The sequence below is a fragment of the Carassius gibelio genome, chromosome A6, assembly GCF_023724105.1.
Source record: "Carassius gibelio isolate Cgi1373 ecotype wild population from Czech Republic chromosome A6, carGib1.2-hapl.c, whole genome shotgun sequence".
Taxonomy (NCBI): Eukaryota; Metazoa; Chordata; class Actinopteri; order Cypriniformes; family Cyprinidae; genus Carassius; species Carassius gibelio.
In genome coordinates, this window is record NC_068376.1 from 11,453,423 (window position 1) to 11,477,895 (window position 24,473).

Sequence of the window (24,473 nt, forward strand, 5' to 3'; positions counted from 1 at the left end):
AGCTAATATTAGTCTGTTTCTTTCTTATTCCAAGGTCACCGTAGCCACCAGATCCAGTCTGTAACTCCACAAGAACCAGATGAATCCTCTGCACAATGTGACTTTGCTGCAGCCTGGAATTGAACTGCTGGTTTCGTCTGGCCAGAGGAGAACTGGCCCCCCGACTGAGCCTGATTTCTCCCAAGGTTTTGTCTCCATTCTGTCACCAATGGAGTATTGGTTTCTTGCTGCTGTCACCTCTGGCTTGCTTAGATGAGGACATTTAATATCCAGTGATATCAATGACTTGATTGCACCGATACTATTTAAACTGAACTGAACTGGATGATGATCTCACTGAATTCACTGATGGAATTCCTTTAAAGGGATCAAATGATGCAATTTATATTTTTCCTTTCTCTTTGGAGTGTTACAAGCTCTTTGTGCATAAAGAAGATCTGTAAAGTTGTAAAGACTTGTCCACGCCATTCTAAAATGCCTTTTTTAAACAGCCCCTCTGTTAGAGAAGATTTGCATAACACCACCCAAATGTTCACGCAAAGAAAAAAGGTGTAACTTTTATTTTTGCTTTAGTATTGTAGTATCATATGACATTGCTGAAAAGCGAGGTGTATGCTGATTGGCCACCTATTTAGTGCATTGTGATTGGCTGAATACCTCAAGCACATGTGACTGAAATGTTACACCCCTTAACATATTGTGATGCCGCCTCCCGACACGTCCAGACAAAATTAATAAATTCCATTACCAACGAGGCATTTGTTGCATCAAGTGACTTATACTGTTTTTTTATGCATCTCGTTGCATGTGGCACTGCATAAATATAAAACCATGTCTGCATTTTTGATCGGAGAAACAACAAACAACAAGCGCTACTCTACACTGCCTAAAACTTGCGCTTGAATCATCAATGGCAAATTCTTTATATGTAAGTTGGAACTGCCCCACTTTATAGAACAGCCTTTGATCACAGACCCATTGTAGGCTAGTCTGCAGGTTCAGGAAACAGTCCTCCATAAAATGCATCACACAGCATCACCTAATGAATGCTTGAGTAAGGAATGGCCAGCAGACTTGAGAATAATGCGGCCGGCGTATTCAAACAAGCAGCAGCCGCCAGGCTTGTGGCAATCCCATGTGATGACCCCGGGCTAGAATCTGCTTTGTCCACGGTGAAAGCCAATTCAGCAATCCACTGTGCGAAGTTGATGTATTTCCTATGTGACCAGCACGGATCAGGTCTAGCCATGAAGAAGCTGATATCATCCTCTTTTGGAAGGCCAAACAAAGTAGTTTTGCTGTCACAACGAAACACACAGCATTTCCACAACATGGCGGCAGTGACAATAGTGAAAATAAAATTTACGCCTTCTTTCTTTGCTTGAACATTTAAACAGTGTTTTTTTATGGGGTCAAAAGTGTACAGGGTCAAATTAATCTGTTTAAATTACACTGTTTTGATAAATTAACAAGTATTTTCTTGAAAAATAAATTAGTTTTGTCTTGTTAATATTTGATAAAGGGAATATCATGTTTAATGATAAATAGTACACTAATATAAGTGTTTTGCACAATTACAATGTGTGTGATGTTTTTAGCAAGCATTTGTCTAAACTTAACTTACCACTCTTTACACAAAGGTTGTTACAGCAGCTAAAAGTCCAGTGTCCACAAAGATACTAAAAGATTAATAAACAATAAACTTTTCCAAATTATCAATAGTTTCAACTTTAGATTGGGTACTGCAAAAACATGCACAAATTATTAATATATTATTTATTAAGATGTATAAATAAGGTGAATTCAGGACCTTTGGGGCACATTTTGCCATCGAGATGGCAGCTCATCAAGGTACTTATTTTTAGTAAACATTTATAAACATTTATGAATGATGAATAGTTTATACTAGATTGCACTCATCACACTCTTCCATCCATCCATTTCTTTATTTGTAAATGTAAAAAGGGCATTAGGGCACATCGTATGAAAAGTACATGAAATAGTAAGTTTGTAATTATTGTATAATTTCTAAGAAAATAATTTGTAGATTTAAGAAAAAAAAAGTATGTGATCATGTGAATTGAACGTTTAATGACATTTGTAGGCATTTCAAATTACATTAAATACTGATCTGTTAATCATTAGGTAATTTTAATAAGTACATTAGTAAGCATTAACAAGCATGTTATCTCACATTTCTAGCTATGTGAATTTATATTTACTAATTATCTGTTCAGCATTTTAAAATGCTTGTTAATTATTTATTAATTAAAGTTATTATAAAGTGTTACCGAAAAACCTTTGAGAGCATTAAAGAAAAAAAGCACAATATCATCAAGAGGAATAAAATGCTTCATTAGAACAACTGAGAGAAAGAAAAAAATAACTCAATTTACTGCCAAAGACTTGCTAGATGACTGATGAAAGAATTCAACATTTCAATGAAGAGCATAAGAATACTGAGCATGCAAAACCTTCGTATCAGGACATCTCTATGTCTGATTTAAAGCAGGCAAAATGCTATCTAACAAGCAGTAAAGGATTAAAATAACCGAATTTTTTACCCTTATGGTCAAATATTGTGCTCCAACATTATTAACAGCTTTAACTTGTCAGTTCTGGCAAATGACCATGACCAGGGTGGTTGCTTCGTATTGGGTTGTTCGTTGCCTCCATATCATACACTAAAATTGTTTAATGCACATACAGCTGTTATCCCTTTCTTAAAAAATTTGAATTTTGGGTGGTTAAATAATTTTGTATTTTTATTTTTTATTTTTTGGCAACTTGAATTTTTTTTTTAATTTCGTTCTTGGTAGCAAAATGTCTTGCAGGTCAAGGGGGTGAATAATTTTAAAGTAGAATTTGTAGAATGTCTAAAGTGAACTATCAAAATAAAGTGTAACGACTTGGCATGTCAGTACCATTGACTAAACATACTCAAAACATGGCTTGTCTCACAGTGTCTGCAAAAGCAATGCTTTTAAACTTCTTTTTAAAACTGCAGGTGTGAAACATTTCTTTACCCAGAGTAATGAGTTTTGAAAGGCTATAACTTTAAGAACAGTGTGAAAAAATGAAAACAGTTTCAACTTGCCTCATACAGTTCCTGCTCCATGGCCAACTAAAAAGTATTAGCATATCAAACATCACTGTACTATGGTATTACCACAGTACTTTTCTTTGTAAGGGATATGCATACAAATACTGGTGCATATATGACCACCTCTTTTCTTAAGAATATCTTCATCTAATTTAATTCATTCATCTCAATACTTAACTTGGACTGCTGCTACTCACTGTTTGACAGCTTCTGTACGTTCCACACATCTCTTCAAGCATATCCAAAATATTCAGATACTCCCATGTTACACATAGGCTTCTCACTCAGCACCATAAATGTAACCATTGTTAACCATCCACATTTCTTCAAGATTAAATATAGACAAAAAAAAAAAAAAAAAAAGGACATGAATATTAACTTACCTCCACAACTCCCTTGTAAAACATACGGTGTTAGCATTTACTAAAATTGGGCAAAGGACAGCTTAAGACATTTATTTCTTATTTAATTTATTTATTAATTTATTAAAATAAAGTATTTGTGTTGTTAACAACTTTGTCTTCTGAACACAATGCTTGATATTTTCATTTGATATTTGTTTGTGTCAGTTTTCAGCAGATTATTTACTAGTCTAAAAACACTTTATAGCAGGGGTGCCAACTCCTGTTCCTGGAGATTTACCTTCCTACAAAGTTCAGTTGAAACCCTGATCAAACACACCTGAACCGAGTAATTAAGATCTTCAGGAGCATTTGTGTGCTGGAGTGTGCTGGGACAGTGATGAACTGAACTCAGATAGGTAGGTAGCTATAAAGTGTTTTTTTGACCAGCTAAAAAAATGTATATTTGACATTTTGTGTGATTCACAAATTCATATGTAAAAACAATTGTAAGCAGATATCCTGTGATAACAGGAAATATTTAAACCTCTAAAAAAGGGTTTCAAAGCGCAAGTTTTTGTAAACGATGGCATTATTTTCTCTGTGTAAACTTCAAAAACAAATTTGTGAGTTGCAAAAATAATGCAGCCAAACATTATTTTTGTCTGGACAGTTTTAATCTCTAAAATATAAATGACAGGGAGTTCATCAAGTGGCAATGGTCAAACAAAGAGAGACTTCTGAAAGCAACGATTCAAAGGCAGTATAAGAGTAATAACAGATGATGCATCACATGCTTGTAGATAGTATTTATTATATTCATATTCATCTCTTATATTTAGTTTATATTTATGAAGTAGTATGACTCCACCAAGATTAGTATTATGTACCAAAAGAAAAAAAGCAGTCTTTTGATAATGAGACAGTGTAATAAACTCAAATACAGAAACTGTAATAAAAATAAAAGTTTACCACTTAATATTCATGTTCATGTATGCTGTTTTTTTAATTTGCATTTTGGGAAATATTTTAATAATATGCTGAGCACGAACCCAGAAATAACAGGTTTTTAACAGTCTGCAGTCTTAGTAAATGGTAAAGCATTTTTCAGTAATATTATACAGCTGAACCATTGTTTGTCTGCATTTGAGGATGTGTATGATTCAAGGGAAACCTGGCACAGGCCATTGCACAGAGACAGGCTCACTGCCAAAAGGTGGAATTAGCTAGATAATGGAAGAATATGCCATGTTAATAAAGAAAGAGATGAAAAAGACTGAGTGAATACAAAGAACAGGAGAAGAAGAGTGAAGGAAAAGCTGGTAAAATTAAGGAGCCTATTTTAGAAAGAAAGTGATGATTGTTTTGCTGGATATGGAGTGAGGTATACATGGAAGAACATTGTAAGCCATGTATAAGGATGGATGCTAGGATAAAGTAGATAAAAAAAATCAAAATAACAAAATAACCACAAACACACACTATATAATAAAAATACTTTGTACTTAAAGGACATGTAATGCAAGACTTTGGTGGAATAAATCATAATCAATCATGTTTTTATGTCTGTGTATCATTGCATCACTTTTTGGAATGGTGTGTTTCTTAGACTTTTTTGTATCTATTCTATTTATTTAATCAGCAACAAATTCATGTACATAATGAAATGTGTGTTTTTTTTAACAAGTTAGACTTAATTGAGTAATTGTGCTCAGTGGGGTCTGATATAGCATTAGACTGGAATAAAACATATTTAGAAAAAAGAAAATGAAAAAAAGATATATATGTATCTACAATTATTATTATAATTTTTCTGCCATAAAGGTCAGTGGGTTTTATACCATTCCAGTGAAGCAGTGATTTTTTTTATATATACACAGTGCAGACCAAACGTTTGGACACACCTTCTCATTCAAAGAGTTTTCTTTATTTTCATGACTATGAAAATTTTAGATTCACACTGAAGGCATCAAGGGCTATTTGACCAAGAAGGAGAGTGATGGGGTGCTGCGCCAGATGACCTGGCCTCCACAGTCACCGGACCTGAACCTGCATATATATAAGAAATCACTGCTTCACTGGAGTGGTATGAAACTCATTGACTTTTATGGCAGAAAAATAAAATAAAAATAATACTAATAATTGTGGACTTGATTCAAGAAGGCTAAATGGTCATTTAAAAATAGTCACACTTTTGTTGTTCGCGGTCAAATATGACTGGCATTGGAAATTAATAAAAAATATGCAAAAATGTGAAAATACAGAGACTATTATATTTGTGTGTGTGTGTGTGTGTGTGTGTGTGTGTGTGTGTGTGTGTGTGTGGGTGTGTGTGTGTGTGTTATCTACAAATCATTCGCAATGCAGAAAAAAGCAATTAAGGGGTGATACTTTAAAATATTAAGAGTGCAAAACAGACACACTCCCCCCACATATGCACATATATGAACTAGTGTGACTGTAACACACAACATGTTTTTGCAAATACCTGAAATAAAATCCATAATTTAGCCACCAAGGAAGCGGTGACACTTAGTACAAATTGGACACACACACTCACAGACACACAACACACTATTAGACACACACAAATTAACTGGTGTGGCTGTATTTATTTAAAAAAACAACTAGATAATTATTTATAAATCTTTTATATAGAGCTCTATAGAAATCTAGTGGCTAAACCATTAAAGTTTGGATGTTTTTATCTTGTTTTTACTCCCACCATATGGAATTAATTTGCCTTGAAAATGAATTTACAATTTAAATGCATTGTCTCTATTTTAACCCAAAATACTGCCATAATTGAAAAAAAATATATATTAGAAAATATTAGAAAGTGCTAAAAAAATATTAGAAAAATTGTTTGATTAATCATAAATTGATCATAATTATTGCATAAATATTAAACAGTACCATGAAATTCTTTCAAAATACAAAATGAAAAAGAAAAATATTATCGAACAAAATTATATTACATTAATTTCACAGAAATTTAAAAAAGTGTCATTTCAGGTGTCCGGTCAATTTTGACCGTGAAAAACACAAGTGTGACTCCCAAATGAACATTAACAGAAGGATAAACGTCAGATCTGAGAATACTGGGTCACTTCTTGAATGAGTTATTTTATTCATTTATGCCTCTCATGTGAGAAGCACCAATAAGGTTAGATTCACCATGAGTAAAGTACTGAACAATGAAGACTTGTGTGTGGTTTGTATTTTGGAGAACACTATTGTCTTGACAAAGTTAACAAATGAACAGCAGGTTTATGCTATTTATTTTCTATTTATGCGTTAGTATGTATTATAATTCTGCTGTGGCATTATAATAAAATGTGATCTGTTTTGATATACACATTGAAACACAAGCCTAAAAGATACACAAGCAAATTACACTACACAGCACAGACAACATCTTAGAGGTTCGAGTTGTATATACTAAAAATGTATAAAACAAGGTGAAAGAAAATGATGTATATGATGGAAAACATATTTCTAATTCTATTCTATTGATCTTTATCCTCTTAAGTCAGTCCTTTGACTAGCCAAGCTGATGAGTTACAACCAGTGTTCATGTACAGTAGGAATGAATGCCTAATCTCAGACCGCTGAGCTGGATAGTTTGAGCCATCCCACCTCAGTATAAGCCCCTGTGATATACCAGTACAATGCTGCCATCAGTTTGGTCCAGGATGTCTGCACTTCTGGGGTAAAGCACTCTCCGAAATCCTCCGCAAGTATCTCCAGAATAACCCCACTTAAGATCTGTTGTCAAAAGAAATAAAGTGAAAAAAAAATTAACATAATAGACAGATCAAATAAATCATTAGCAGGCTTTAAGTAAGGGACCAGTAACTTTCTTATGGCTTACAGTGTGTTATATTTGAAGGATTTAAAATTAAGCCAGACCAAAGTGAATTGGTTATTTATTTGAATAACTCTTAGCATGCTTACAAACTCATGCTCTCCATTCTTTTTCTACCTCTCTACCCTTATGACTTCAGTCAGTACTACTTCCAGTTACCGATCAGTTAGGTGATGGTGTGCTTGACTGGCCAGCAAACTCACCAGACCTGAACACCATAGAAAATCTATGGGTCATTTGCAAGAGTAAAATGAGAAACAAAAGACCAAAAAATGCAGATGAGATTAAGGCCACTGTCAAAAAAAAAAAAAAAAAACCTGGGCTTCCATACCACCTCAGCAGTGCCACAAACTGATCACCTCCATGCCATGCCCTAACCCTACCAAGTGATGAGTACATGTACAGTAAATTAATTAACATACTTTCCATAAGGCCAACAATTCACAAAAAAAAAAAAAAAAAAAAAAAAATTAATCTTCATATTAAGTATTATTATTTGTTGAGATGAATTGGTGGGTTTGTGAGCCAAAATCATCACAATTAAAATAACCAAAAGACTTAAAGTACTTCAGTCTGTGTGCATTGCATTTATTTAATCCATGATTTTCACAATTGGAGTTGAATTACTGAAATAAAAGTACTTTCCACGACATTCTAATTTATTGAGATTTAAATTTCCTCTCGACCCTCTATTTGTCGATGATGATGAGTAATGCCCCCCACCTTAAACTTTTCAGTGATTGTTGAACCCCAAAGTGGCTAAGCGTTGAATTGGCCTCGTCCAACTAGACCTACAGAGGTTAGACACTTTGTAGGACACTGTTCTTCCTATCACCGTTTTATCAAAGACTTTGCAGAAAAGGCAGCGTATTTACACAACCTGATTAAGAAACATACCAAATTCCCCTCTTGTCCACACCCTTATCCTGGTTTCAGCAAGTCTTTTATTCTATACATGGATGAATCTCACCATGCAATTGGCTCCATTTTTGCACAACAACAACAGGTTGTTGCAAAGTTGGTAGCCTATGCCAGTCATGTGCAAAAGAGCACAACTGGTCCACCTTTGACAGAGAATGGTGGGCTATTGTTTGGTCCGTTAGACATTTTTCACACTACTTGCAAGGTAAAGGTGATTGTTACAGATCATCCTTGTTAGGTTTAAAAAACAAAACAAAACAAAAACTATTGATTGAGATCCAACAGGACGTAGGGCATGTTGGGTACTGGAGCTTGGTGTGTACAATTGGTCATCAAACACAGGAATTGTGCAAGAGACACAAATGCAACTCACTATCTAGATGCCCAACTCAAAGTGATACCACTGCTCAGCCTACATCTGATCCCTCATTGTCAGGCAAGCCAGAATTGCACAGTGCCAAAAAAGACATTGAGTGGTTGGAAGATGAAAGGAGACCTCCAGCTTGGGTAAAAAAAAGGTTCAGCAGAGCTCAAAGTGTACTGGTGACAATTTGATAGACTACATTTGCAGGATGGGAAAATCTACTGTTTTGCCTGTAACAAACAAAAAGAATCACCTACTTGTGATGTAGTCATTCCCAGCAAAGCTGTTCCCCAGGTGTTACAGTTTTAAAAATGGACATTCCACTGTAGGTCACTTTGGTCATAAAAACACACTTGCAAGAGATGGAGAGTATTTCTACTGGCCATACATGGCTAGAGACATAAATAACTACTGCCAACAGTGTGTTCCATGACAGTCTAAATCTATGCCAGTACCACATCATTTAGCTCCCCTGTAGACTATTCATGCCAGTTGACATTACTGAGCTTCCTGTGTCACCATCAGGCCATAAATATGTCCTCATTCTCTAAGAAGTACAGTAGGTGGCCAACCAGAGTGTGCTTTCTACTGCAGCGTCTACAACAGTGATGCTCAGGTTTATCCAAAATGAGCGGGTGCCTGCGGTAACCCGAGGTTGCCTTTCGGTAACGAGTCATCCAAAAATATTTTTAATGATATTCGGGTCGCGATCAGTCGGGTTTGAAAATAAAATAATTTTGAAATAAAGATGCCAATTAAACCTTTGTAATTTATATAGTACTGGACACAATTTTGAAATAGGCCTGCACAATTAACTGGCGCGAAGATGAGGCACAAGCTCAGTCTGGAGGCAGCAAGAGAAAAGGTGAATACGCTGTTTTTGGTAAAACATGTGTAACGATATAACCTTTGTACTCATCGGGAAGAAGGAGGCTGGAACCAAACATAATCAAAACATAATTTTAATAATTGAAAAATAAATACAAAACAGCGCACCAGCCCCTCGCGGACGACTGGTGCGCATAAATAAAAGCAAACACATAAAATAATGTCCCAGGCCTGGTCCTCTCTCGTCCTTCACTATAGTCGCTCCAGTTTTATATCCTTCCATCTCCTACGTGGGACTTCATTAAGTTTTGTTTTATAGAAAACTCTTTTTAAAACATTTTCGTTTTGTATAAATTATATCTTAATTTTGATCAATGTTTTATCAATCAATTGCCCGTATTTTATAAATAAGAAGCAAATATATACCAGACAATGTAATGAGGCGCTGGCACAATCACTGGAGGGTGTGGAAACTCAGCTTGTGCCTCACAAATTTAAGAAATATAGGCTATATATTACATAAACCTTGAAATGTCTACTTTTAAACGAAAATATTAAAACCAAAATTAATAGGCTACCCTCTGATTATGTAATGCATATGAAATGTGCATTTCTCTCTGGCGTGGCGAGTCCGCATCGTCAATTACTAAACAATGTTTATTACTAAACAATTAAATGTCTCCTTGCATATTTTCAAACCAGCAGGCCATTCTGGGTTGAGGCGAGACCCCACGGAATGAGCGAGCAGAGCGGAATATATGGAGAAATGTGCTCTCCACTCACGAGGTCTGATCGGAACAAACCCGAGCCTCACTGTCTGCTGAACAGAAACATCAAAATAGACATAGCCAGACTATACTATTTTTTAACAAATTATGAGCTTATTGATGATATTTTTTTATAATTCTTGACAAAATTAAAATATAGTAAGGAGTTTGTTTTTTTTTGCCTAGTTCCTACGTCTATGGCCCAACGAGGCTATGATGAGCATTTACTACTTTTAAAAAATGTGGGTCAGGAAGCGGGTCGGGTACAATATTTTATTTTCCTTTTTTTGCGGTCAGAGTTGAGGGTGGGTTATTTGAAAACATTGGTCGGTTGCGGGTAATAATACATTGACCCGCGCATCACTGGTCTGCAAAGTGCATTTGCAGCTTTTGACCATTGAGTGGTGCTTTAACCACAAGTTATCAAACAAATACATCAAAGCACATTTATTATTACACCCACGTACTTTGTTATTTATTACCTGTCCTTTATTTTGACAGAAAACTACTTAGGGAAAAGATATCTGTCTGTACAGTGATTAAGAAATTGTTGCATATTTTAAAAATTATTTCCATTATTTTAGTAAAATGTGAGGTACTGAATAATTCCGCTCCTATTATTTAGGCCAAACTAAAACAAGAAATGAATAAACTAAACCTGGCCACAATTTAGCAAAATCATTGAAACTGAAAAGATTGGATGGATTAATAAAATGTCCTCACGTTTAAAATCAAGTTCTACCATTATAATCAACAAAGTACACACAATGTAAAAAAAGAGCTTCATTAATTGACAATTTCTGTGATTTTAAAAGGAGCCGCTTTACTATCTTTCATACAATTCAAGTAAAACTCAAAAGATAAATAAATAAAAAATTGCAGCCTCATTTAAATGCAGGAGTGTATTCTATTCCTTAAAATATCAGCGTGTAAGATTTGCGGCACATAATAATATCTTACTTAACCTTCTTTGTATCTTTATTATTTAATGTAAAAGAGATTTATTAAAACAATCAAAATCAGCGAATTGGAGCGGCATCAGCCGTTAGATCATTTTAAAATGTCAAAAAGCCTTTAATTTATAGGTTATAACTGCATCTATCTCTGTTGTACACTTGTGTGTATTTATTTTTAATGCGGATCCCAAACTGTAATCTAAAAGAGATGTGCTCTATTACTATTCATATTCAAGTGCTTGTGCGGAAAATTAATAATGTGCATGCATGACAGGGAGGTGCCCTTGCAATCACTTTTTGTTTTCCCTGATAATGAAATAACTTAAAATTGGGGTGCCTTACATACATGAGAAATATATCTACATGAAGTTTGAAATGTCTACTTTTAAATGAACCAATTCAAAATAAAAGCAAATACTCTGATTATGCGCATCCTGTGGAGTTGAGAATCAGCACCGTGAATTTCATCTTGCAGCCGACAAGAAAATATTAGTTTATTAATAAATCATTCAAATGTCTCCTTTTTCACAATTATTAGGCTACTTCTGCCTGTGCTTTGTGGCAAACTTAATGCATGTGCTTGAGCATATTAAGGCTCATTATGGATTAGACTGTGTTAATTTAATATAAATGTGCAATTAATTGAATAATGACAAGTGTATGACTACTAGAAAAATCTTTCATGGAGGCAGACCTATTAAATACCCTCTAGACATCTCTGTTAATGTTTTTAAAGCATTTTATACATGTGTGCATAAATTCTACTTTCAGAACTGTCTGTAATGGAGAGATGTCTTAACATTGATTATCCTCTGAAACACAAAAACAAAAATGTTAATAAAATATATATTTTATGCTTAGTGGATGGTCAACCCTTCTGCATTCCGCAGATATTGTTGCTTATGGTTTGTGCATTGTATATCACAGAAAGTCTACAAAATATGATGTCTCCCAAAAACGGAGGTCTTTTTTGTCATGTCCGTAGTGCATATGTATTTCCCAAATCTAAAATAGCCTATAAAACATGTTCATATATGGATACTTTTCTGATGTCTGGACTACATTCTGTGAAAATTTATATTTCAGATTTTGACTGCGAGTGTCACCTCAGTAATTCTGGAATTGCCCATTAATGAAACTAATTATAATTAGGCCTACATAATGTCTTGGGTGAGTTTCTTATTGCTGAAATACAACATTTGTATTGCCAAAACGACTGCAGCGTTGCCACGTACAATTAAAACTGAAAATAGTAAAAAGCAGCATAGGCTATACTTTAACCCTCAGATGGTTTTCGGGGTCTTTTTGACCCCAAATGCTCAAATTAAAAAAAAAAATTTCCCTTTGTCCAAATGGTATGAAACCTTCTACGGCTCTCAACACTTTCTAGATCTACAAAAAAAAAAAAAAAAAAAAAAAAAAAAAAAAAATTGGAATGATATCTGATTTTATGTTAGCGTGACAAAATTTGTGACACTCGTGGCAATCAAAATAAGACTAAATCCATCATCAAAATCAGAAACAACGCAGAACACATCGACAGAAATGGCACAAATAAAGTGGCACACTTCCACCAATGCAAAAAACATCCACAATGCTAAATTATATTGCTCACAACACACGTACCCCCCCACACACAGAGGAATACATTTTAAAAATGACTATAAAAAATGTTCTCTTATCATTTGTCAAATAAAATCATCCAAAATGCAGAACCAACACAAATATAAAGGGGTGACACTGCCACCGACAATGTGCACACACACACACAAACACACACACTTATGAGGATATAAAACAACTGCTCTCTTATAATTATTAAAAAAAAAAATCATGCAAAATGCAGAACCACCAAAGAGGGAGAGAGAGTTAGAGAGAGATGATAGGATGAGACAAAACAATTTAGCACGCACACACACACAAACCTGCTCCAACCCCGTCTACAGAAGTCATGCGGTTTACCATGCTTACTGCCTGCAATGCATTGTAATGTAACATTATTGAAAAGTAATACTAAACTTTGACAAAAAATATTTTATTTTTGTTATAATTGTGATTTTATAATATTTAGATATGAATCCAACTGAATCGAACTTGTGAAAAGATATCTTTCAGGTAGTCAAATAGCAAATAGCATATAGTGGAGCTCTATAGCCATCTAGTGGTTAAAGGGATTTTGTTTTTTTAAACTGCATTTTCTAAAAAATGGGTATGTTACATTAAATCATTTAAAATTATCCATTTTATCCCCATGAATGAAAGTTAGAAATCTGGGTCTTTTATAAAGTGAATTTTACACAAAATGCTGTTTTTTTTTTGTAAAAAGCCTATTTAAATAAATAAATATTTATTTATTTATAGAAATTTAAAAGATATCATAAATCCTCCAAAAACTGCACAAATGTTCAGACCCCAAAAAACACGAGTGTGGACAGGAAACGTGTGGAAGACAATCAGAGGGTTAAGAACAAAAGTTTTTGTCTCTCTGGCAGATATGTGTCTCTTTCACCAGTTTCTTTGTCTCTCTTAGAAGTGCATCATCTCTCCTGAGAAAAAAGCAAAACCAGAAAATATTGTATGTAATATTCTGTAGGCCTATGCAGTTGCAAAGCCAAACCAAACAAGGCAATTTTGATACAACCTAAAACACTAAGACACTTTGCCTAAACCTGCTCTGCAAGTTTGAAATACTCGTCAGACACTGTCCATATGAAAGAGCAAGATATTCACACCTTTAATTTTCACCCCCCACAAGCTATTTGTCACGGTGTCTGGTTTGTTTCCCTGGGTGTCCACTAGTGGTCTCACTTCCCCATAGGCACCTCACTGCAGGCACTAAATTTCCCACAAAGCCTTGTCCCTTCATCACTGAAATTGCATACCTGCTAATTGCACTCAGCTGTCTTCACTTTCATCATCATCATCCTGTCTATTTAAACCTGTCTGTTTTCTCTCTGTGTGATGGAGTCCTTATTTTCCGTCACCTGGTTTCCTCGCATTCCTTGTGTTTCGAGTTTATTGTTCCTGTTTATTTGTTTGTTTGTTTCTGGACTGATTTTTGGTTATGACCCCCTGCTTGTTTTGATTCTGATTTTTGGATTACTCAATAAACACACACGATCATTACAGAAGGACTCCATCAGATCAGATCCAGCGGTGTGGGATTTTGTCTCCGTTCCCCAGCCAGCATGGAGGAGTGGAGGAGAAGATTAATTAAATTAACCACCCTCCGTCAAAGGGGGAATGAGGTGGGTGGTGTGGCACAAGAGTTCCGGACTTTGGCTTTAGGATTGGGGCACACACATGCCGGCCCAGCGCCACTGCGCAAGATGGCCACCAGCCCAGCGCCATGGTGCAAGATGGATGCCAGCCCAGCGCCACAGCACAAGATGGCCACCAGTCAAGTCAAGTCAAGTCACCTTTATTTATGTTAGGAAAACAGTGTGTCAATAATGCAAAATGATAGTTAAAGGCAGTTCATCATTAAATTCATTGATGTCATATCTGTTCAGTTTAAATAGTGTCTGTGCATTTATTTGCAATCAAGTCAACAATATCGCTGTAGAGGCAGAGGCAACAGCGGCAAGGAACTGAAACTCCATCGGTGACAGAATGGAGAAAAAAACCTTGGGAGAAACCAGGCTCAGTTGGGGGGCCAGTTCTCCTCTGACCAGACAAAACCGGCAGTTCAGTTGCCGGGTGCAGCAAAGTCAGACTGTGCAGAAGAATCATCTGTTTCCTGTGGTCTTGTCCTGGTGGTCATCTGAGAAAAGGTCTTTACAGGGGATCTGTATATGGGGCTCTAATTGTCCTTGTCTTTCAGGGATGTAGAGGTCCTTTCTAGGTGCTGATCCACCATCTGGTCTGGATACGTATTGGATCTGGATGACTGCAGTGACCCTCTGATCTGGATACAGATTGGTTCTGGTGGCTACAGTGACCTCGCAATAAGAGAGAAACAGACTAATATTACCATAGATGCCATCCTTCTAATGATGTAGCAAGTACATTCGGTGTTATTGGAAGTGTTCCCGGTTCCGGTTTACCTTATTAATGCAGAGTAAAAATCCATTAACGGATTTGGATATTAAAAGCATATTAGTATGTTATGTGTAAGACAGTCCAGCGCCACTGCACAAGATGATAGCCACAGGTGACCATCCAGAGACGAGTCAGGTTCCTGCTGACCCTCCAGAGTCGAGTCAGGTTCCCGTTGCCCCTCCAGAGTCAAGTCAGGTTCCCGTTGACCCTCCAGAGTCAAGAAAGGTTCATGTTGACCCTCCAGAGTTGAGTCAGGTTCCCGTTGACATTCCAGAGCCAAGTCAGGTTCCTTTTGACCCTCAAGTCATCAGTGTTCTTCATGGGAAAAGTCAAGTAAACGACTATCTTCATGGGAACACACACTGCTCTTGGATCTCTCGTCTCCTGTGTCCCAATCGTTACACTATTACTACCCCCAAACCCCAACCCCCTCCAGCTGGAATGAATTCAGTTGCTACTGGTTGCTTAGTGTAAAATGGACAGGATCTAAAAGAAAAAAGGTGTAACATAAACCAGAGAATAGGAAAAAACACACATTTGTATTAATTCTTTTATATATTATTTTACTATACATGATAATGGCCGCCCCGCCAGTGAAGGAGGAGGAAGTACCAGAGCAGTTTTGGGCAGTTACAGGTGCCTTCCATGAACTGGTTACTTCCTGGTGCACTTCTGGGAAGAAAGGAACCAGAGGGGGCAGCCCGCATGAGCAGCCCCCAGGAACCTATCATCCAGCCTCGAGCACTCGGGACAGGGAGGATGATTCCAATCAAGCCCGATGCTCTCTGTTGCCCGGGAAAGCACGGCCATCAGCTCGGGATCGGACTAGGACAACGCTGGCACTCCTGAGGGAGTCAACTCAGCCGAATCGTCATCTCCCGAGGACTCAGGTCTGCCTTGTGATGCTGTGATCGACATACAGTCCTCTTCGCGAGCCACGAATGAGATGTCAGGAGCCTGAGAGGGTCCAGCAAACTCATCCGGAAACTCAACCGGCTGCGTCGTATGTGAGGGGGGTGTGGCCCGAGGAGGTTGGCTCGTCGGGGAAGCCCACAGAGTAACCCTCAGATCACCCTGGCCACCAGCCGAAGTAGCCCTCTTATGAGAAGAGCTGGAATGGGGTGTGGCAGAGGGGACTCTATACCTTTTAAGGTAATCGAGTCTCGATCTCAACGTCGAGATTGTCATGTCCCCGGAATGAGAACATGAGCCATCCATAAATGAAGTCTCTGCGTGCCGGAACTCCAGACATGTGACACAGCGATCACAGATCTATGCCATAAGCGTGGATGAGAACTTGCAGGCCTTGGAGGGCAGCTTGGGACCACCACGCCATGCAGAGGCGCTCTGCGGACACAGTTGCCTCGCAACAAAATGCTCCACTGGGGGAATCCCAGCATACCCCTTGGCTGCTCCGCCATCGAGGACAGTGAAGGCAGAGGAAGTACCAGAACAGTTTCGGCCAGTTAAAGGTGTCTTCCATGAATTGGTCACTTTCTGGTGCACTTCCCGAAAGAAAGGAACCAGAGGGGCGAATAGCACGAGCAGCCCCCAGGAACCAATCATCCAGCCTCGAGCACTCGGGACATGGTGGAGGATTCCACTCAAGCCCGATGCGCTCAGATGCCCGGGAAAGCACGGCCGTCAGCTCGGGTTCTGACTCGGGCAACGCTGGCACTCCTGAAGGAGGCAACGCAGCAAAATCCTCATCTCTCGAGGACTCAAGCCCACCTTGTGATGAGGCAATTGACATAAGGTCCTCCTCCCAAGCCCTGAATGAGATGTCAGGAGCCTGAGAGGGTCCAGCAAACTCATCCGGAAAATCAACCGGATGCAGAGTTTGTGAGGGGGGTGTGGCCCAAGGAGGCCCAGACATGTGACACAGCGATTGTGGGCATCACGAGGAGCGATATTTTGACCGCACCCAGAAACACACGGGCAAAATGACATCTTTAAAAAGACGCAAACTAAGCCTGTTCTCTTTTAGCTAAATGGAAATAGCTCTTTTAGGTGCTGAAGCGCTCAGGAGAATTCTGGAGCTGACACAGGAAACCCAGACGAACCTCTGAATTGCGCCGTCACACCATCACCAGTTGATTCGTTTGTAACACTCCTGTGAAGCAACAAATTATGTGCTCGGCTCCGAAGCGAAAGTTTGAATGCGAGTTGCTTGCGCTGCTCCTTATATACCCACTCTGTGGGGCGGAGGTCACGATGCAAATTCCGCAGACCAAGGTCTTTTTCTGACGTAACATAGAACGTGACCGATTGTAAGGTAACTTTCCTTTTCCTGACACACTCTTCATTCATCTCATTTCACAATAATAAAAATAACCATGTCATCAAGCAGATGATTTTTGTGTTTATTATAGTGTATAAATGCTGATCTTATCTTATATACATGTGTGTGTGTGTGTATATATTTGTACCCTATGATACACCAAAAAAACTGTAAAGGTTGTCAATGTATTTTTACATGGAATGGTGTTCCTGAATGCCTTCATACAGATCAAAGCCATCAGTTGGAGGTAGATTTAATCAAGGAGTTGTCTTGGATGTCACCAAAACTAGGACTTTTAGTTTTTATCCTTTGAGGAAATGGTTTAATTCAAAGATTAAATCACACCCTAAAAAATCAGTTATGTAAATGACTGTATCAGCATAATTTCCCACATTTTGATGGGAATCACAAGGTCACACGGAGCAGCTAAGAAAAAGTTCAGAATTAGTGTAAAAGATGCCAAAATTTGCAGCAATTTTGCCTCATTTTGCCTCATTGCCAATTTATTATGTTTGCAGATTTCAAGATGAAGTCAGAGCATGGGTTCTAAACTCATCTCTTAAGTGGCAGAATGTTTGTAACTAGAAAATCCTCTAGACCACAACAACTACAATCTCAAAACTCTGCCATTTGATAATACCCAGAATATCAAAATCAACTATGGGCGGCAGATTCTTTTTACTATTAAAGCCCAAACCGTGAAACAATCTACCTAGCATTGTTCAGGAGGCAGGCAAACTCTGTCAGTTTAAATCTCTCAAACCTTGCATTAAAATCACACCCTATCACATTTCTATAATTCAAAACCTTTTGAAGGATTGTTAGACTGTATTACTTAGGTCAACCACAAGACTTCCTATTACACCCGATGTACTTGCAACATTTTAAGAAGCAGTCTCTTTCATTCTTATTCTGAGGTCACCATAGCCACCCAGATCCAGTCCATATCCAGATCAGATGGTCACTGCAGTCACCTGGATCCAGTTTATATCTCATCTAGTTGGAGGATCAGCACCTGGCAACTACTATAGCCCAGAATGTCAGAGGAGACCATGTGAACTAGATGATCCCTAGGGACAGATCCACAGCAAAGACCTTGTCAACTATTGAATCCTCTGCTCAGTCTATATTGTGTTGCAGCCAGGAATTAAATACACTGGCCCCCTGAATGAGCCTGGTCTCTACCAAGTTATTTTCTCAATTTTTGTCATCAATGGAGTTTTGGTAGCTTGCCACTGCCGCCTGTGGCTTGCTTAGTTGAGGGCAATATATTGTATCATATATATTGCTTATGTAACCCTTAATTTTTAAGTCTACACTACACTACACTAGATACACTATCACAGGACAGTGTTTCCAACATCACTAATAAAAATAAAGTAGGGGTGGGGTGGGGGGGGGTGTTTCACTCTTCAGACAAGTTTAGTTCTTCAAAGAAAGGGGGATCATGTTTTATCAAACTTACACTTTGTACCTCTAAATTGTAAATTTTATCTTTTTAAGTTGAATGTAATTAATTATCTCATTAATCAATTTATTGTACTATAGAGAGTCTGGGATTTTCCAGTGTAATAAGATTAAACACCTAGCCAAAAGTGAAGTAAAGGCCATAACTGTTTGTATATCATTCCTAACTCCCTCAGGCTTAGTGCCAAATATAGCTATTAAAGGGTTGGATAAATATGGATTCCATAGATATTATCATAAGTTTCAAAAATATATTTTCAGAGTTCTTCCAACCAAGGACAAAACCAAAACATGTGAGCTGTTGTTGCAGGCGAATGTAAACACTTATAACATGCAGAGCTAATGTTAGAATAAATATTAGCTAACTTTGAATTAGTAAAATGAAGTCTATGAAGTATCTCACATTGAACAAGTCATTGTCTGCCACAAGGAGATGAAGAGTGCACCTGGCCAGGGATATCAGCCCACTCTCTTTCTGTAAATTCTATGCCCAAGTCACTCTGCGGACACTCTAATACTGTCTAAATTGTGTGGATCTATACAGGATACAATAGAATATATAGATCAAATAAGCCCCTTTCTGTTTAGTTTTAGATCAAGTAGCATTTCAATGGGTGAGGAAGGGGGTAGCACTGGAAAATAACTTCTCAGGTTATGCATGTAACCATGGTTCCCAGAGAATAGGGAACTAGATGCTGCATCCTCTAGAGGGTGCTTCGGGAACGCTGTCAGCGTGACCGGTGTCTGAAGCATGAATGAAAAAATGACAATGAACTTGACTTCGGAAGGTCCCACATGGAAACAACCTTATATGTTTCAATATAGGTTTTGATATAGGTTTTAAATATATGTGCCATATATAAAATTGGCCGTTTTTCTATATTATATGTACATATATGTACATATATGCACATATATATTTATACAAAAATGTACATATATGCACGCATATGTTTACACATATATGTACACACATATATGTGCATACATATACCTGTATAGGTACATATATATGCACGAATATATGTACCTTCCTGTATATGTTCACCTATAATAGTAAAATTTAAATCCATAGCTGCTAGGCAACATAAATAAAAGTCCAAAATGTAGAAATTAACATTATTTATTTACTCAAGATCAATCAAATAGTACAAAACAAAAAATATAGTACAAGAACAAAAATAAGACAAAAAACCTGCTAGGCAACATAAATAAAAGTCCAAAATATAGAAATGTACATTATGTATTTACAAGAACAATCAAATATTACAAGAACAAAAATGAGACAAAATACTGATCAGATTTTTTTTTAATCTTTATTATTCTTTGAAGGTCTGTCATGACACGCCTCATCATCCTCCTCCTCCTCCGCCGCCTCTTCCTCTCTTCCTCTTCCTTCCTGCACTATCCAATGACGTTTGATTGGGTGTCCGAGATTTTTATTTTTTCCTCTTTTTTTTCAGCGCACAAATTTTTTAGCGGATAGGCGTTTTCGTCCTCACGGATCTGGCGTGAGTGAAACCAATGTTTTGAAGAGTGAAACCGATGTTTTGAAACCGGGTCCCAGAGTGGATATATTTGAAAACGCCGCCTTTGCGTTTCGAATCCATACACAAAACGGCAAATTCGTACATTTTCTGAAAATATGGCGTCATCAGCCCATGTCTCACCCCTAGTCAAACACCACTACACTACACTATCACGTAACAGCAACAAAAACATGAGCAAACACTGAACGCTAACATTAACACAGATTAATAAATGTATTGTTCCATGTTAGTTTGTGTACCACGCGCAGCAAATCCATGTCTTATTCCCTGTCTTAAGTGTATCTCTGTGGCAGAATTACAGCGCCACGTGCTGGTCTGACATGTATACTACATCGGTTTCATGTGGACGCGGATATTTCTTGAGACGAGGGAAAAAAATTTGGGGGTCCGTCTCCGTGTGGACGGGGCCGAAGAAGTAAAGGGTACTTACGGTTATGGATAGAAATGTAGCGGAGTAAAGAGTACAATATTTGCCTCTCAAATGTAGTTGAGTAAAGTCATGAGTACTCCCCAAAAATGATACTCGAGTAAAGTACAGATCCCTCAAAATTGTATTTAAGTACTGTACTCAAGTAAATGTAGTCCGTTACTGTCCGGCTCTGTATATTATGTTAATATATTGCCATAGTTAAATTCCATTACATGCCAATTACATGTGATACCAATTTCACATGTTCGCACATACAGAAGTTCTTGCATAATTTTTTTTTTTGTAAATTCTTAGTTTTTGCATTGATAATAGAAAATATGAGCTAGGCATCATGTATGACAGTGAAAAACGGGATTTGAGCTACAAAATGACCAGATCATGCCATTAGCTATATAGAAGACATATCTTGTATGTATAGGGCTTATATGTGGATATGAAGAAGCAATACAGGAGACCTATATTTCCTGTATATGCACATATATGCACCTCAATTTTGCCTATATGTGGCAAACAGTATATACGCATATATGCAGCATTTATGCAATATATATACGCATATATGCTGTATATAAATATATGGCATATATGCAGCATATATGCAGTATATATATGCATATTTGCAAAATATATTTTATATATGTGCATATATGCAGGATATATGTGCATATACACTGCATATAGGTTTCATATATGCACATATATCCACATATAGGTTCTTTCCATGTGGGGTGTAGCCCATGACGCAATCAGTAATGCTACTCAGGGTATAAAAGGGCACCTGTGGAATACAGCATCCACTTCTTTGTTTGAAGGATGCAGAAGTGTCCGAGGCATGGCAGAAAGATGCAATGTCTAATTCCCTATTCTCAGGGAATCATGGTTACATGTGTAACCTGAGACATTCCCTTTCAAAAGGGAACTCCACACTGCGTCCTCTAAAGGGCGCTAGGGGAAAAGAATACCAATGCCACCATGCTGAGGGATGAGTGCCTCTTAGACTAAGTCACCTACCAAATTCTGAGCTCTAGAGTTGAGGTCTAGCAAACGGCTCACAAAACAAGAAGAGACCTGGCAGAAGGAGGCCTCAGTAGAATGACTCTTTTAAAAAAACTCTGCATGTATTTGTCAGGCTATCTAGTTTCTGTTTCCCTGGGTGTCCACTAGTGGGCTCACTTCCCCTTAGGCACTTCACCGTAGGCACTAGAATTCCTCTAGTCTGGTCCTGTCTTTACAGTAATTGCACTCCTGTTAATTGCACCAGGTGCAGTCACTTTATTGTCATTAGCCAATATAGGGATAATTATATTTATAGGATAGGATATATATAGGATATATTATAGGGATAAATACCAGTCTGTCCCTGTTGTTTGTATGGATTCCTTACCCTTCGTGTGTCAAGCTTTCTCGTTCCCCGAGATTCTTTCTGTCTGCTCGTCCTCCGAGTCATCTCGCATTCCGAGTTCCCTTTTCCTGTCCCTTTCCTTTGTTTCTTTTGTTTGGACTGTCTTTTTGGTTTTGACCTTGGTTGTATTCGACTACGATTACCATATATTAAAATACCTGCAATTGGATCTCTCTATCTCCCTGTGTCTCTCTGGTGCACGATCGTCACAGTATTAACCTAGAACACTGTCTAAGACTTGATGGCTGCTCTGTCAATTCTTCGTCATCAGTTAGGAACCTAGGTGTGCTATTTGATCGCAATCATTCCTTAGAAAGCCACGTTTCTAGCATTTGTAAAACTGCATTTTTCTCTTTTTTTGAAAGTTTTTATTTAAGTAAATGCACATCTTAATTTACTTTTCTTTTCTTTTTTTACAAACACAGAAGAACAACGGCAAACTCGGCAGTGTACCACACTCCCACACACACACACACACAAAAAAATAAAATAAAATAAAAAAATACAAATTAAGGTCATAGTAAAATTTAATTTGTATCCAAAATAACAGATACATTTTTTTCAGTTAGATATTCCCATAGCATACAATTATTGTCAAGGTAGGAAATCCATTGTTTTCTCCGTGTCATGTTTTGTGTTTGTATTTGTACTCTCGTAGTCTCCATGTGTTCGTTTGGTTGATTGTTGTCACCTGTGTGTTGATTGTCTCGCTCCAGCTGATCCTCATCTCCACTCAGCTACAAATACTCACCCATCTCTCTGTCTGTTGTCAGATCCTCATTCATGTCATACCTTCCCAAGTTGGATTACCGTCTCCCGTGTTCGTGTTCTGGATTGTGTTCGTGTTGTCGTCTTCGTGTGAGTGTTCCGGTCTGTTCCTGGTTTCATCCATTGACCGTCTTCACATTCACCACCGACTTCACCATCCAGCACTTCTCACGCCACCGTAGACCTTCTTTCACCATTGCCTACATTCTGGACTCAGTTATCAATAAACTTCTTCTGATTGCCTGCATTTGCTTCCTCCTCTTTTACGAGCCATCACAGTAGGATCTGACCATCATGGAAGCAGCAGGCGATCGCTCCCCATCTCATCTGGAGGAGTTTCTGCAGAGAGCCGTTGGTCGTATGGATCGCCAAGACAAGGCGATAGATGAGATGGGTCGAGCTTTCCAAGCAATGGTGACGAAGGTGTCCGAGCTCGCTCTCCAGGCTCAACAACAACAACAACCGCCACCCGCTGCGCCTCCCACGCCACCCACACCGCCGATCGTCTCCGGGGGGATTTCCCAGTCCGAACCACGCCTCCCCATCCCTGAGAAATATGCGGGTGAGCCAAAGATTTGTCGATCATTTCTGTCTCATTGGTGGCATTCGTCTTGTCACTACTGACGGGGAGGGCTGCCCTCTGGGGGACGGCGGTGTGGGAGAACCAAGACAGCTGCTGTGCCTCGTTCCACGCACTTTCGGAGGAGATGAGACGGGTCTTCGAACGCTCCGTCGCCGGGAGGGAGGCGGCTAGACTTCTCACGGACCTACGTCAGGAAGACAGGTCCGTATCCGACTATTCTATTGAGTTCCGCACCCTGGCGGCGGAGTGTAAGTGGAACGAAGAGGCGCAGTGGGATCACTTCCTGCATGGGTTGGCTGACCACATCCAACAGGAGATCCGTGCCGTTGAGCTCCCCACTTCTCTCAATGGCCTGCTTGACCTCACCATCAGAGTAGACAACCGACTCGACCAAGCCGCCAGACGGAGGGGGAGAGCAGTTCTCGCGACCAGACCGGAGGCTCAGCGTCAGCGCTCAGAGGTTGCGGTCAGCCCACCTGAAGATCTTGAACCCATGCAGGTGGGGCGAGCTCGGCTCTCCCGGGAGGAGAGGATAAGGCGGAGATCCATGGGATTGTGTTTATACTGCGGCAGCCAAGAACATCACATCCAGCGCTGTCCGGTAAAAGACCAAGCCCGATAGTAAAACGGAGGCTACTATCGGGTGGGATCTCTGCCAGGAAGACCTCATCTACATCGACACTCCTTCCAGTGAGTCTACGGTGGTCCACCCACGCACTCGATCATCACGCTTTGTTGGATTCTGGGGCCGAGGGTAGTTTCATGGACTTTAAGTTTGCTAGGAAGCTCAACATTCCTCTCAC

The 24,473-nt window shown here is 38.5% G+C and overlaps 1 protein-coding gene across 1 annotated transcript in view; it reads right to left on the minus strand.

Annotated features, from left to right (window-relative positions):
• Positions 1-4,105: 4,105 nt before the first annotated feature.
• cygb2 (cytoglobin 2) overlaps positions 4,106-24,473 on the minus strand; it is a 58,960-nt gene continuing 38,592 nt past the window's right edge. Inside the window, exon 3 of the mRNA XM_052600730.1 lies at positions 4,106-7,212. Within this exon, the coding sequence (XP_052456690.1) occupies positions 7,048-7,212 (165 nt within the window). The 3' untranslated portion in view covers positions 4,106-7,047. The remainder of the gene's footprint in view (positions 7,213-24,473) is intronic.